The sequence below is a fragment of the Rhinopithecus bieti genome, unplaced genomic scaffold (assembly GCF_001698545.2).
Source record: "Rhinopithecus bieti isolate Rb0 unplaced genomic scaffold, ASM169854v2 scaffold_18354, whole genome shotgun sequence".
Classification (NCBI taxonomy): domain Eukaryota; kingdom Metazoa; phylum Chordata; class Mammalia; order Primates; family Cercopithecidae; genus Rhinopithecus; species Rhinopithecus bieti.
Genome location: NW_016809835.1, coordinates 5,053,247 through 5,067,466, shown reverse-complemented (window position 1 = coordinate 5,067,466; position 14,220 = coordinate 5,053,247). Strand labels below are relative to the sequence as shown.

Here is a 14,220-nt window from a genome sequence, read left to right as displayed (position 1 = left end):
GAAACCCTGTCTGTACTAAAATACAAAAAATTAGCTGAGTGTGGTGGCACGCGCCTGTAGTCTCAGCTATTGGAGAGGCTGAGGCAGGAGAATTGCTTGAACCTGGGAGGTGGAGGTTGCAGTGAGCCGAGATCGCGCCACTGCACTCCAGGCTGGGCAACAGAGCGAGACTTTGTCTCAAAAAAAAAAAAAAAAAAAATCCGATAAGATTTGGAAAAAAAAAAAGAAAACGGCCTAGTTTAAATAATTGGAAAGATGGTAATATTATAAGACGATGAAGAGATTGGTTTTAGACTTGTAAAATCTGAAGTTGTTGACAGCATAGTTGATTCTCTAAAATGTTACTTTAACAAAAGACTTCTGAGATTTTATATTTATGCTTAATAAAACAAGTGAGAATGGTTTTCTTTTGTTTTTTAGATTGGAGTCCACTGCACGCCCATCAGAGAGCTCAGAAGAATTCCTGGAAGAAGAACCCGAACAGAGAGGGATTGAATTTGAGGATGAAAGCAGTGATAAAGATGCACGGCCAGCACTGGAAACCCCGCCACAGCAAGAGAAGCAAGATGGTGAAAAGGTATGAGATCACTTACTCAGTAAAATGAAAATAAGTAAACTAAATTTTACCTTTCGTAATCATATATTGTTAGAAAAGTATACTGATATATTTTAGAGTCTTAGAAATTGTGTTTAGTGTTAAAAAGCATGGGATTACAATGCCCCACTAGTTTTGTTTTCTTAAGTTACTGTGATTTAGCTCCTGCTTCCTCTATTTCATGATGAAATGACATGCTGTGTCAGCTCACTGCAGCCTCCACCTCCTGGGTTTAAGCAATTCTCCTGCCTCTGCCTCCCAAGTAGCTAGGATTACAGTTGCACCAACACGCCCGGCTAATTTGTGTGTGTGTGTGTGTGTGTGTGTGTGTGTGTGAGACAGGGTGTCGCTTTGTCACCCGGGCTGGAGTGCAGTGGTGCCATCTTGGCTCACTGCAAGCTCCACCTCCCAGGTTCACGCCATTCTCCTGCCTCAGCCTCCCGAGTAGGTGGGACTACAGGCGCCCACCACCACGCCCGGCTAATTTTTTGTGTTTTTAATAGAGATGCGATTTCACCGTGTTAGCCAGGATGGTCTTGATGATCTGACCTCGTGATCTGCCGAGACAGGGTTTCACCATGTTTGCCAAGCTGGTCTTGAACTCCTGATCCACTCGTCTCAGCCTCCCAAAGTGCTGGCCTCATGAAATGATATTTTAATGTTTATTTTTGTAATATTTCTTTTTCTTTTCTTTTCTTTTTTTTTTTGAGACAGAGTCTTGCTCTGTTGCCCAGGCTGGAGTGCAGTGGCACAATCTTGGCTCACTGCAGCTGTGACTGCAGGTGCCCGCCACCACGTCCCGCTAATTTTTTGTGTTTTTAGTAGAGATGGGGTTTCACCGTGTTAGCCAAGATGGTCTTAGCCAGGCGTGAACCATCGCGCCCGGCCTATTTTCGTAATTTTGGGGAGCAGATGGGTGTTTGGTTACATCGATAAATTCATTAGTGGTGATTTCTGAGATTTTCGTGCGCCCATCACCCAAGCAGTGTATACTATACCCAATGTGTAGTCTTTTATCCTCACCCCCCTCCTACCTTTTCCTGCAAGTCCCCAGAGTCCATTATATCACTCTTATGCCTTTGCATCCTCATAGCTTAGCTCCCACTTATGAGTGAGAACATACGATGTTGGGTTTTCCATTCCTGAGTTACTTCACTTAGAATAATGGTCTCCAACTCCATGCAGGTTGCTGTGAATGCCATTATTTCATTCATTTTTTATGACTGAGTAGTATTCCATGGTCTATATATACCACTTTTTTTTTTTTTTTTTTTTTTTTTTTTGAGATGGACTCTTGCTCTGTTGCTGGGCTGGAGTGCAGTGGCACACTCTCAGCTCACTGTAACCTCCAACCCCCTGGTTCAAGTGATTCTCCTGTCTCAGCCTCCCGGATAGCTGGGATTACAGGCACACACCACCACAGCCAGTTAATGTTTGTATTTGTAGTAGAGACGGGGTTTCACCATGTTGACCAGGATGGTCTCGATCTCCTGACCTCCTGATTCGCCCACTTTGGCCTCCCAAAGTGCTGGGATTACAGGCCACCGTGCCCGGCCTATATATACACATTTTCTTTATCCACTCATTGGTTGGTGGGCATTTAGCCTGGTTCCATAGTTTTTGCAGTTGCAAATTGTGCTGCTATAAACATGCACGTGCAAGTGTCTTTTTCATGTAATGACTTATTTTTTTCTGGGTAGATAGCCAGTAGTGGGCTTGCTGGATCAAATGGTAGTTCTACTTTTAGTTCCTTAAGGAATCTCCACACTGTTTTCCATAGTGGTTGTACTAGTTTACGTTCCAACCAGTAGTGTAAAAGTGTTCCCTTTTCACTATATCCACTCCAGCATCTATTTTTTTTATTGTGGCCATACTTACAGGAGTAAGGTGGTATCAAATTGTGGTTTTGATTTGCATTTCCTTGATAATTAGTATATTAGGGTTCTCTAGAGTGACAGAACTAATAGGATAGATGTATATAAAGGGGAGTTTATTAAGGAGTATCAACTCACATGATCACAGAGTCCCACAGTAGGCCATCTGCAAGGTGAAGAACAAGGAAGCAAGGAAGCCAGTCCGAGTCCCAAAGCTAAAGAACTTGGAGTCTGATGTTTGAGGGCAGGAAGCATCCAGCTCTGGAGAAAGATGTAGGCTGGGAGCCTAAGCCAGTCTAATCTCTCCATGTTCTTCTGCCTGCTTTTTATTCTGGCCATGCTGGCAGCTGATTAGATGGTGCCCACCTGGATTGAGGGTGGGTTTGCCTCTCCAGTCCACTGACTCAAATGTTAATTTCTTTTGGTAACACCACCCTTACAGCCACACCCAGGATCAGTACTTTGCATCCTTCAATCCAGTGAAGTTGACACTCAGTATTAACCATTACAAGTCTACCCCTTGTCAGCTTGAACCCATACACACTTCCTGAGATCATACATAGTCTTTAAATAAAGACAATAATGTAATAATTATGCGTAACACAATACAACTGTCATTCGTACAACTGGAAACCCCCAACCCAAATAATATTATGCAAAGTTAACACTTAATTGCTCATATGAAGTCAATAAATCTTATGTCACATGATGAAAGAAAAGGGAAATAAAATGAAAGTATTTTTTTTTTTTTTTTTTTTTTTTTTGNGACTACAGGCGCCCGCCTCGTCGCCCGGCTAGTTTTTTTTGTATTTTTTAGTAGAGACGGGGTTTCATCGTATTAGCCAGGATGGTCTCGATCTCCTGACCTCATGATCCGCCCGTCTCGGCCTCCCAAAGTGCTGGGATTACAGGCTTGAGCCACCGCGCCCGGCCAGTATTTTCTTATTACAAGTGTATACATGCGCAAACAAAATAAGAAAGAAATACTCATGACAATTACAGTCATCATTTCTGCAGCTGGTCGCGTGGTTGAAGCTGGTGTTGATGACTACCTTCTTCTGCTACCCATTCGGTATTCCCTTTGCCTTCAGCAAGCACTTTGGCAGGTTGTGTTTTTTTTTTCCTAGTGGAGTAACCCAAACCTTCATTCCTGAAGAGTCTGGGCCATTTGTAGTCTTGCCTGGATTGGGCTGTTGTAGTTTCCCATTGACCTTAATCACAGGGCATCGTAATACTAAGAGACACCCCAAGGGATCTCCTATATTCCATGCATACTCTTCCTTAACTCCATTGTGGAGTAGTAGACTGATTTCATCTTGATAGCCTGGGTCAGTCACCCCAGCCAACACTGTAGCTCCCTCAGCCTGTTGACTTAAAGGTAGGAGGAGCCCAAAGTGTCCAGGTGGCAATCTTAACTTCCAGTTTAATGGAATCATTGTTGTGTCTCCTGGTGCCAGTATTCCTCTCTCTGGAACTAATACCTCTAAGCCAGCAGAACGTAATGTTATGGGGACAGGAAGCAAAAATTTTGCTAGTGGATCACTAGGGGTGAAGGTGAGTGATGCCATTTCCACTTTTATCCCTGGATTCCTGGACCTGTGAATCCTGTCTATAAGAGAAACAGGACCATATACTGAAATGCTGATTCAGAGCATACACAGCCTGCTAGAGACCTTTGCCTCAGCCCTGCATAGTATTATCACCTAGTTGGCATTGTAATTGTGACTTCAAAAGGATATTCCCCCGTTCTGTCAATCCAACTGCTTCCGGATGATGGGGAACATGGTAAGAACAGTGAATTCCCTGAGCATGAGCCCGCTGCCACACTTCTTTAGCCATAAAGTGAGTGCCTTCTTCAGAGGCAATGCTGTGTGGAGTACCATGATGGATAAGGCATTCCGTGAGTCCATGGATGGTAGTCTTGGCAGAAGCATTGCATACAGGATAGGCAAACTCATATCCACAGTAGGTGTCTGTTCCAGTGAGGACAAACCTCTGCTCTTTCCATGATGGAAGAGGTCCAGTATAATCAACCTGCCACCAATTAGCTGTCTGATCACCCTGAGGACTGGTGTCATAGTAAGGGCTTAGTGTTGGTCTGTGCTGCTGGCAAATTGGGCACTCAGCAGTGGCCGTAGCCAGGTCAGCCTTGGTGAGTAGAAGTCCATGTTGCTGAGCCCATGTGTAACCTCCATCCCTGCCGCCACGGCCACTTTGTTCATGGACCCATTGGGCGATGACAGGGGCAGCTGGGGAAGGAGGCTGAGTAGTGTCCACAGAACAAGTCATCCTATCCACTTGATTATTAAAATCCTCCTCTGCTGAGGTCACCGTTTAGTGAGCATTCACATGGGATACAAATATCTTCAGTTTTTTACCACTCAGAGAGGTCCATCCACATAACCTCTTCCCTACATTTCTTTGTCACCAATTTTCCAATCATGCTTCTTTCAAATCCCTGACGATCATCCAAACCATTGGCTACAGCCTATGAATCAGTATATTGTCACACATCTGGCCATTTCTCCTTCCTCGCAAACTGCACAACCAGGTGCACTGCTCGAAGTTCTGCCCACTGGGAAAATTTTCCTTCACCAGTGTCCTTCAGGGATGTCCTAGAAAGGGGCTGTAGTGCTGCAGCTGTCCACTTTTGGGTGGTGCCTGCATATCATGTGGAACCATCTGTGAAACAGGCCCTAGTCTTCTCTTACTCTGTCAACTGATTATAAGGAACTCCCCATGAGGCCATCGGTGCAGGCTGGGGAAAAGGAGGCAGAGTGGCAGGAGTAGAGACCATGGGCGTTTGAGCCACTTCCTCATGTAACTTACTTGTGTCTTCAGGACCTGCTCAAGCCCGATCACATATATGCCACTTCAGTTTGATGATGGAATGCTGCAGTGCATGACCCACTTTATGATTAGATGGGTCAGAAAGCACCCAGTTCATGATAGGCAGTTCAGGTCGCATGGTGACTTGATGACCCATAGTCAAACATTCAGTTTCTACCAAAGCCCCGTAACAGGCCAAGAACTCTCTCTCAAAAGGAGAGCAGTTATCTGCAGAAGATGGCAGGGCTTTGCTCCAAATTCTTAGAGGCTTCCACTGTGATTCACCTATGGGGGCCTGCCAAAGGCTCCAAATAGTACTTGTCTCTCAAAAGGAGAGTATTTATCTGCAGAACATGGCAGGACCTTGCTTCAAAATCCTAGAGGCCCCTTCTGTGATTCACCTATGGAGGCCTGCCAAAGGCTCCTAACAGCATCCCTATCTGCCACTGACACCTCAAGCACCATTGGATCTGCTGGATCATACAGCCCAAGTGGCAGAGCAGCTTGCACAGCAGCCTGGACCTGTCGCAGAGCCTTATCCTGTTCTGGAGCCTACTCAAAACTGGCAGCCTTTCGGGTCACTTGATAAATGGGTTGGAGTAACACAACCAAATGAGGAATTTGTTGCCTCCAAAATCCAAATAGGCCAACTATGTGTTGTGCCTCTTTCTTGGCTGTAGTAGGGGCCAAATGCAGCATCTTACTCTTTACCTTAGAAGGAATATCTCCACAGGCCCCACACCACTGGACCCCTAGAAATTTTACTGAGGTAGAAGGTCCCTGAATTGTAGTCGGTTTTATTTCCCATCCTTTGGCATGCAAATGTCCCACTAGTAAGTCAGTGTGCTTGCTACTTCTTGCTCACTGGATCCCATCAGCATAATGTCATCAATGTTATGGACCAGTGTGATAACTTGTGGAAGCAAAAAGCGATCAAGGTCTCTTTGAACAAGGTTATGTCACAAATCTGGAGAGTTGATATACCCCTGAGGTGGGACAGGAAAAGTATATTGCTGGCCTTGCCAGTGGAACACAAATTGCTTCTGGTGGGCCTTATGGACAGGAATAGAGAAAAAGGCATTTGGCAAATCAGAGGCTGCATACCAGGTACCAGGAGATGTGTTAATTTGCTCAAGCAATGAAACCACATCTGGTGCAGCAGCTACAACTGGAGTCACCACTTGGTTAAGCTTATGATAATCCACTGTCATTCTCCAAGATCCATCTGTCTTCTGCACAGACCAAATGAGAGAGTTGAATGGGGATGTGGTGGGAATCACCACCCCTGCACTGTCCTTGATGTTGGCACTAAGCTCCGCAGTGCCTCCAGGGATGCGATACTGTGTTTGACTATTTTTCTAGGTAGAGGCAACTCTAATGGTTTCCATTTGGCCTTTCCCACCATAATAGCCCTCACCCCACCAGTCAGGGAGCCAATGTGGGGGCTCTGCGAGTTGCTAAGTATGTCTATACCAATTATGCATTCTGGCACTGGGGAAATGACCACAGGATGAGTCCGGGGACCCACTGGACCCTCTGTAAGTCAGAGCTGAGCTAAAACTCCATTAGATTACCTGATCTTCATAAGCCCCTACTTTAACCACAATGACATTTTGGGTCCCCCGGAATCAACGTCAGCTCAGAGCCAGTGTCCAGTAGTCCTCGAAATGTCTGATCATTTCCCTTTCCCCAGTGCACAGTTACCTGGTCAAAGGCCAGAGGTCCCCTTGGGGAAGGATGGGAGAAAGATTCACAGCATAAATTGTCGGTATTGTAGTGGAGTCCTTCCTCAAGGGGCTTCATTCAAGGGGTTCTGGGTCTATAAAGTGGCTCAAGTCTGGAAATTGAGGGGCTGTGATTCTCTTTTTTTCTGTAATTCAAATTAGTCTTTTGTCCACTTGACCTGGAAGTTTTCCATTTATATGAATTAAGTAGGAATTCATTAGGCTTCCTATCAATTCTACTTCTGGGAACACTGATTAATTAGCCAGTGCAAAAGCTCTGCACAAGTCAGATTATTCTGATTGCTGCTTTGCCTCTGTGGTTCATTATGGTAGCTCGCCCACCTTGCATTTGATGGTTGAGTGTTCCCACTTGGCCCCTGCCACCTCTGGATCCAATTATTCCCATTGTATTTAAATTTTGTAGTTGAGTGACTGTGGTTCCCACTGTTAGATCTGGCATATAGAGAAGAGCAATCATAGAGCTCTTCAAAGATTCACGTGCTGCCCTCACAAATCTCTTTCACAAAGCATTGGTCAAGGGTGTATCTTCTGGACCCTCCCAGATGGGATGAGTAGGTCTAAAGTGACTAATCCACTCCACCATCCCAATCTCCCTAAGCCTTTGGATCCCTTCCTCTACATTAAACCAAGGGAGATCAGGCATTTCCAGCTCGCTCAGAGTGAACCATCTTTTAATCTATATTTCAGCTAACCAAGCAATCAATCTATTAGAACCTTTTTAAACTCCCTGAGCAGCAAGATTAAATGCAGAGTCCCTGCTTAGTGGGCCCAAATCAATAAATTTAGCCTGATGCAACTCTTGTGTTCCTTCCACCATCATCCCACACCCTTAACATCCATTCCCACACCTGTTCTCCAGATTCCTGCCTATATAAATTAGAAAACTCAGTTCTTTTCAAGTGTAGCACACCTCCTTGTGGGTCACACTCTGAACTTCACCTCTAGGGGGCCGCTGGGACTTTATTCCAGTTATAGGTCTAGAAGCAAACAGGGCTGATTCTTCTCTCCTGAGGTAATGTTACCACTACTTGGGATGGTGAAGCTGTTTCTTCTGGCAAAAAGGCTCATCTTCTGGCAAAAAGGCTCATCAGAGTTTATAAGCTCTGTGTCCCCAGCGTCATCAGGGTCCTCCTACATGTCCCCATTCCAAGTTGTAGGTTCCCATTCTTTTCCAATCAGGGCTCTCACTTTAACAGTAAACACCTGGTGAGGCTGTGCATGTGCCTTTCGTTGCAGGTTAGCCACTCACAAGATAAGAGGTTGTGTCTGATTTTCCACAATTTCAGCTTTGTCTACAGGAGACAAGACTCTCACTCAGGGCTTTTGAACTATCTGCTTTTGAAGCCTGGAGTTAGAATCCCTGAGTTCATCATTGTTTTTCATCACTTTGTCCAGTGAACTTAGGAGCAGCCAACCAACTTCATTGTGTTCCTTGGTTCTCCACATATGGTCCAAGGTATTATGTGGAGAGTCACCAAACTTCTTCCCTCTCAGAAGTGGTGAATCAGGAGTGTCAAATGCATTTATTTTGCATCACTCTAAACAGTTCATGCCAAGGACTATGAGTGTTCTCCGTACTATTAGAAGTAGAGTCCTTAGCATTTTGGGGTCTCCCAAAATATTAAGGAGCCATCTCCAGAAACCCACCGACAAAAGAACTCCATCCTTAATATTCTGTTCCTCTAGAACCACTCCTGGTACCAAAGTCTGTTAGGGTTCTCTAGAGGGACAGAACTAATAGGATAGGTGTATATATAAAGGGGAGTTTTTAAGGAATGTTAACTCGCACGATCACAAGGTCCCACAATAGGCTGTCTGCAAGCTGAGGAGCAAGGAAGCCACTCTGAGTCCTGAAGCTGAAGAACCTGGAGTCCTATGTTTGAGGGCAGGAAGCATCCAGCACGGGAGAAAGATGTAGGCTGGGAGGCTAAGCTAGTTTAATCTCTTCATGTTCTTCTGCCTGCTTTTTATTCTGGCCATGCTGGCAGCTGATTAGATGGTGCCCACCTGGACTGAGGGTGGGTTTGCCTCTTCCAGTCCACTGACTCAAATGTTAATTTCTTTTGGTAACACCACCTTTACAGCCACACCCAGGATCAATACTTTGCATCCTTCAGTCCAATCAAGTTGACAGTATTAACCATCACAATTAGTGATATTGAGCATTTTTCCATGTTTGTTGGCCGTTTGTGTATCTTCTTTTGAGAATTGTCTATTCGTGTCCTTATCCCACTTTTTGATAGGAAACTATATATATGCATGTGTGTGTGTGTTGAGACAGATTCTCACTCTGTCACACAGGCTGGAGTACAGTGGCGTGATCTCAGCTCACTGCAACCTCCATCTCCTGAGTTTAAGCGATTCTCATGCCATAGCCTCCTGAGTAGCTTGAATTACAGGCATGTGCCACCATGCCGGGCTAATTTTTGTATTTTCAGTAGAGATGGGGTTTTTGCCAATGTTGGCCAGTCTGGTCTTGAACTCTGGACCTCAAGTGATCCGCTCCCCTTGGCCTCCCAAAGTGCTGGGATTACAGGCGTAAACCACTGTGCCTGGCTGGAAACTATATTTTAAATGATATTTTATTGTAGAAAATTGAGAAAATGAAAAAAAGCACATATGGGAAGTTAAACCTCAAATTTTTTAAAAACAGGATTTGTATGCATCTAGACGTTTATGGAAATATGTATTTGTGGGAGGTTTTTTTTCCACTTTTTTTTTTGAGACAGAGTCTCGTTCTGTCACCCAAGCTGGAATGTGGTGGCACAATCTCGGCTTAACTACAGCCTCTGCCTCCCAGGTTCAAGCAGTTCTCTGCCTCAGCCTCCCCAGTACCTGGGACTACAGGCGCCCGCCATCACACCCAGCTAATTTTTGTATTTTTAGTAGAGATGGGGTTTCACCATCTTGGCCAGGCTGGTCTTGAACTCCTGACCTCATGATCCACCTGCCTTGGCTTCCAAAGTGCCCGGATTACAGGCGTGAGCCACCACGCCTGTCCTTTTTTTCACTTTTAAAAAGTTAAGATTATATTGTACATACTTCATGGAACCTGTTTCATGCAATAAGATATACAGCAGTGCCAGTGACAACTTCCATTTTAACTTTTTTTTTTTAACCTGGGTTGATTATCCTGTCTTCCTGAGGTTCTCTGGTCTCCTGACTTCATAACACTACTGCACTTTGGTTTCTTGGTTTTTGTTTTTTTTTTTTTTTTTTGAGACGGAGTCTTGCTCTGTCTCCCCTGGCTGGAGTGCAGTGGCACGATCTCTCTGGCTCACTGCTACCTCTGCATCCTGGGTTCAAGCTATTCTTCTGCCTCAGCCTCCCGAATAGCTGGGACTACAGGCGAGTGCCGCCACACCCGGCTAATTTTTATATTTTTAGTAGAGATGGGGTTCCACCATATTGGCCAGGCTGGTTTCTTGGTTTTCTATCTCTGAAGTATTATTTTATTTTTTGACTCTTCTCATACTTGCTTTTTCCCCCTTATTGTGGACACTCTGGAAAAAGTCCTTGATTTTCTGAACTTTGGTTCATGTTTTCTTTTTTTGAAAATATATCCAATCTCATGACTTCAACTGTTTTATCTATGGGAATGGCCAGTAACTCTAGACTTATATCTCTCTCCCACTCTGGTCATTTTTATGAGCTTTATATTACCTTCTGTGTGCACTCTATTCTGTGTATCATCTGGTGTAATAAAATAGATATTATTTTATAGATGATTTTTATTTTAGAACAATTTGCTTTCTTACTATAGAAAAATTAAAATCTCTGATTTCTCTTTTGGAAAAATTTCCTTGATATGCTTTTAGGGGTCCTACACAATGCAGTCACATCTATTTGTGACCACTTGAGTGCATCAGTTTTATAATTTTAATAATGGTAATAAAATTCCCCTTAATTATTAGAATGTCAGGATTAGAAATACTTGACATTAAATATAAGTTAATCGATAAACATTGGAAGAATTTTAGAAATTGGAGAGTTCATGTTATCAAATAGCATCTCCATACTTTAATGATATGCAAGGACTGTTCAGAAATGACCCTGGCATTGACTGAGACTGGGGCTCTCTCCTCCCAGCAAGAAGCAGCACCTAAACTGAACTTCCCATTAGACTGTTAGTGCTTCCTACCTCTGGCACAATAAACTAATTTCCCATAGGCCCCAAAGATTCCAGATGCTGAACAGCTGGTGTTATGTAAAGAACTGGCATCAAGTCTATACTCTGGTGCCTTTTTCCTGAAAAGGTTCTTCCCATGATTGCCCTATAAGAAGGAAGAACTAGACGTGGGTAGGGTCTTTTCATTGAATCTCCGACCCATACTGTGTATCCACAGAGCATCCTGGTCCTGCCCTATCTTTCCTTAAGAGCAGTGGGAGTATGGGGTACTCAGGATTATTTTATTTTGCTGATACTGCCTTATGAGTTTCCCTCTTCCCCCAGTAAGACTGTTCTTTAACCCATGTTCTATAATATAAACTTGAGTCTTGGTATAGGATAGGTAGGCACTGAGAAGGGACCCGTCATGTATGACAAATAAGTTAGTTTGTAATCATGTCCTTTTTTCCCCTCTCTTCATGGTGTAGGAATCTGAATTAGAGCCTATGAATGGTGAGATAATGGATGATTCTCTTAAGACCTCACTTATAACAGAAGAGGAAGACTCCACTAGTGAAGTTTTAGATGAAGAATTAAAATTGCAGCCTTTTAATTCCAGTGAAGACTCTACAAATCTTGTTCCACTGGTGGTAGAATCTTCAAAACTCTCTGAGGCAGATGCAACAGATAAGGTAAGGGGGCGATGAGCTATTTTTTAATAAAGTATACCAATGTTGGTGACATTAGGGGGGAGGGTGCATGGTATATATATTTGCTTCCACCTTAACATGTACAGTGCTTTAGGAAGATTAACTTTATACTAATTTGATATTATAAGAAAATGTAATCAGTAATATTCTATAAATTCAAATAATTATAAACATTCCTATCTGATATGTGGTAACAAAATGAGTTTTATTACTTTTAATACTTTGTACTTAGGAAATGCTTAGAAAAATAGATAAAGCATTATTTACCAAATATTTGAGTACCTATATTGGTTATATAGTCTATGACTAAAACAGTAATTTATATTTGTTTTAATTAGGCAGACAGATTAGGTTAGTGGGGGAAAATATCCCGGAGTATTTTAAAAGAAATTTAATTTTGTTACTTTTGAATATTACAGTTTATGGCTAAAAAACTGTTGTATGGGATTATTTATTAGTGTCTCACCTAAGTAAAAGAATAAAACGTCCATTGCCCTAACTTACCTAATGAAATCGTAGTCAAACTTAAGTGTGGTGGCACAGTGAAGTCCCAAGGTGTTTTTGGTTCTGGCTCCAGTAACACCAGGAAACTAAAAAAACTGAGTTGATTCATGATTTTGAAGAATCTTGATATGAAGTTTAATGTGTCTTAATTACAAAATAATTATTTCATTATATCCTCAAAGAACTTAAGTGTATTAAAATTACCATGTGACACAATTTTGAAGAAATTGAGTTGTATTCAGAATATATACACATTTAGCAGAACAGAAATTCAAAAAAATACACGATTTTGAGTAATGAATACCGAATTGTTTATAGTTCAGTGTCATTGCATATTAGAGCCTGAGAAGAATTTATTTTTAGAACTGTATTACAAGTTTATTTGTTGACTAGGTTTTTAATTTTCAGACCCCACGTATACCTGACTCAGAAATGTTGATGGATGAAGGCACATCTGATGTAAAGGGGCACATGGAAGAGAAACTGTCCCTACTTCCAAGAAAGAAAGCACACCTTGGGAGTTCAGATAATGTTGCTACTATGTCACATGAAGAACGATCTGATGGTGGTTTTCCAAACTCTGTGATAGCCGAATTTTCTGAAGAACCAGTCTCTGAGAACTTATCTCCCAATACTACTTCCTCATTGGAAGACCAGGGTGAGGAGGGGGTAGCTGAGCCCCAGGAAACATCTACTGCTCTTCCTCAGAGTTCTTTGATAGAGGTTGAACTTGAAGATGTGCCATTTTCACAGAATGCAGGACAGAAGAACCAGTCAGAGGAGCAGTCTGAAGCATCTTCTGAGCAACTGGATCAGTTTACACAATCGGCAGAAAAAGCTGTTGATAGCAGCTCAGAGGAAATAGAAGTGGAAGTGCCTGTGGTAGACAGGCGGAATTTAAGAAGAAAGGCCAAAGGGCATAAAGGACCTGCTAAGAAGAAAGCTAAGCTGACCTGAAGGAAGAAGAAAAGTGGATGATAAACCCTCTTCTTTGTAACATAATTGTTTTTAAAATATGGTAATTAATAAACAGCATGGGGCACAGGACAAAATTTCCAAAATTTCAATTTGAACTTACTATGCAGTTTTCGCTTCCCTTTAGAACGTAGAATTCACCATTCTTTTAATTATTCAGGCTATTTTGGTAAATGCAATTTTTTATTTTATTAACCATGTTTCAATTTTGGGAAACCAGATCATATTATATTTTCTTTATCAGGTGGTACATCTGACCATTATTTCAAAAATATAATTAAAAAACTGAAAGTAGGCCGGGCGTGGTGGCTCAAGCCTGTAATCCCAGCACTTTGGGAGGCCGAGGCGGGCGGATCACGAGGTCAGGAGATCGAGACCATCCTGGCTAACAAGGTGAAACCCCGTCTCTACTAAAAAATACAAAAAACTAGCCGGGCGAGGTGGCGGGCGCCTGTAGTCCCAGCTACTCGGGAGGCTGAGACAGGAGAATGGCGGGAACCCGGGAGGCGGAGCTTGCAGTGAGCTGAGATCCGGCCACTGCACTCCAGCCCGGGCCACAGAGCGAGACTCCGTCTCAAAAAAAAAACAAAAACAAAAACTGAAAGTAGTAGAATTTCCATTACTTACAAGGATCACAGAAATCTTTTATACTAAGGGTTTTAATAGTAAAACTTGGTGAGGGTTCTAGAAGTTTTAAATTTCAAAACTAATCACCAATTTTTTAAAACGTAGGCATGCCTAAACAAAAGTGTCAATAAATTAGAATAAATATAACTTCAAGTAAACGAGAGCACAAAAACAGGAACAAACTTACAGTCAAATGTTCATGAAGATATTTTGGTTTTGGCCTCTTAATCCTAGATATAGATGCGTTTTTTTC

General features: G+C 42.7%; 1 protein-coding gene across 6 annotated transcripts in view; it reads left to right on the top strand.

Annotated features, from left to right (window-relative positions):
- The window catches only part of FAM169A (family with sequence similarity 169 member A), an 88,669-nt gene extending 75,257 nt beyond the window's left edge, over nucleotides 1-13,412 (top strand). For all 6 annotated transcript variants that reach the window (XM_017890577.1, XM_017890576.1, XM_017890579.1 and 3 more), the window contains exons 11-13: nucleotides 421-577; nucleotides 11,640-11,843; nucleotides 12,774-13,412. In XM_017890577.1, coding sequence (XP_017746066.1) covers nucleotides 421-577; nucleotides 11,640-11,843; nucleotides 12,774-13,322 — 910 coding nt within the window. In that variant the 3' untranslated portion in view covers nucleotides 13,323-13,412. The remainder of the gene's footprint in view (nucleotides 1-420; nucleotides 578-11,639; nucleotides 11,844-12,773) is intronic.
- The last annotated feature ends 808 nt before the right edge of the window (nucleotides 13,413-14,220 follow it).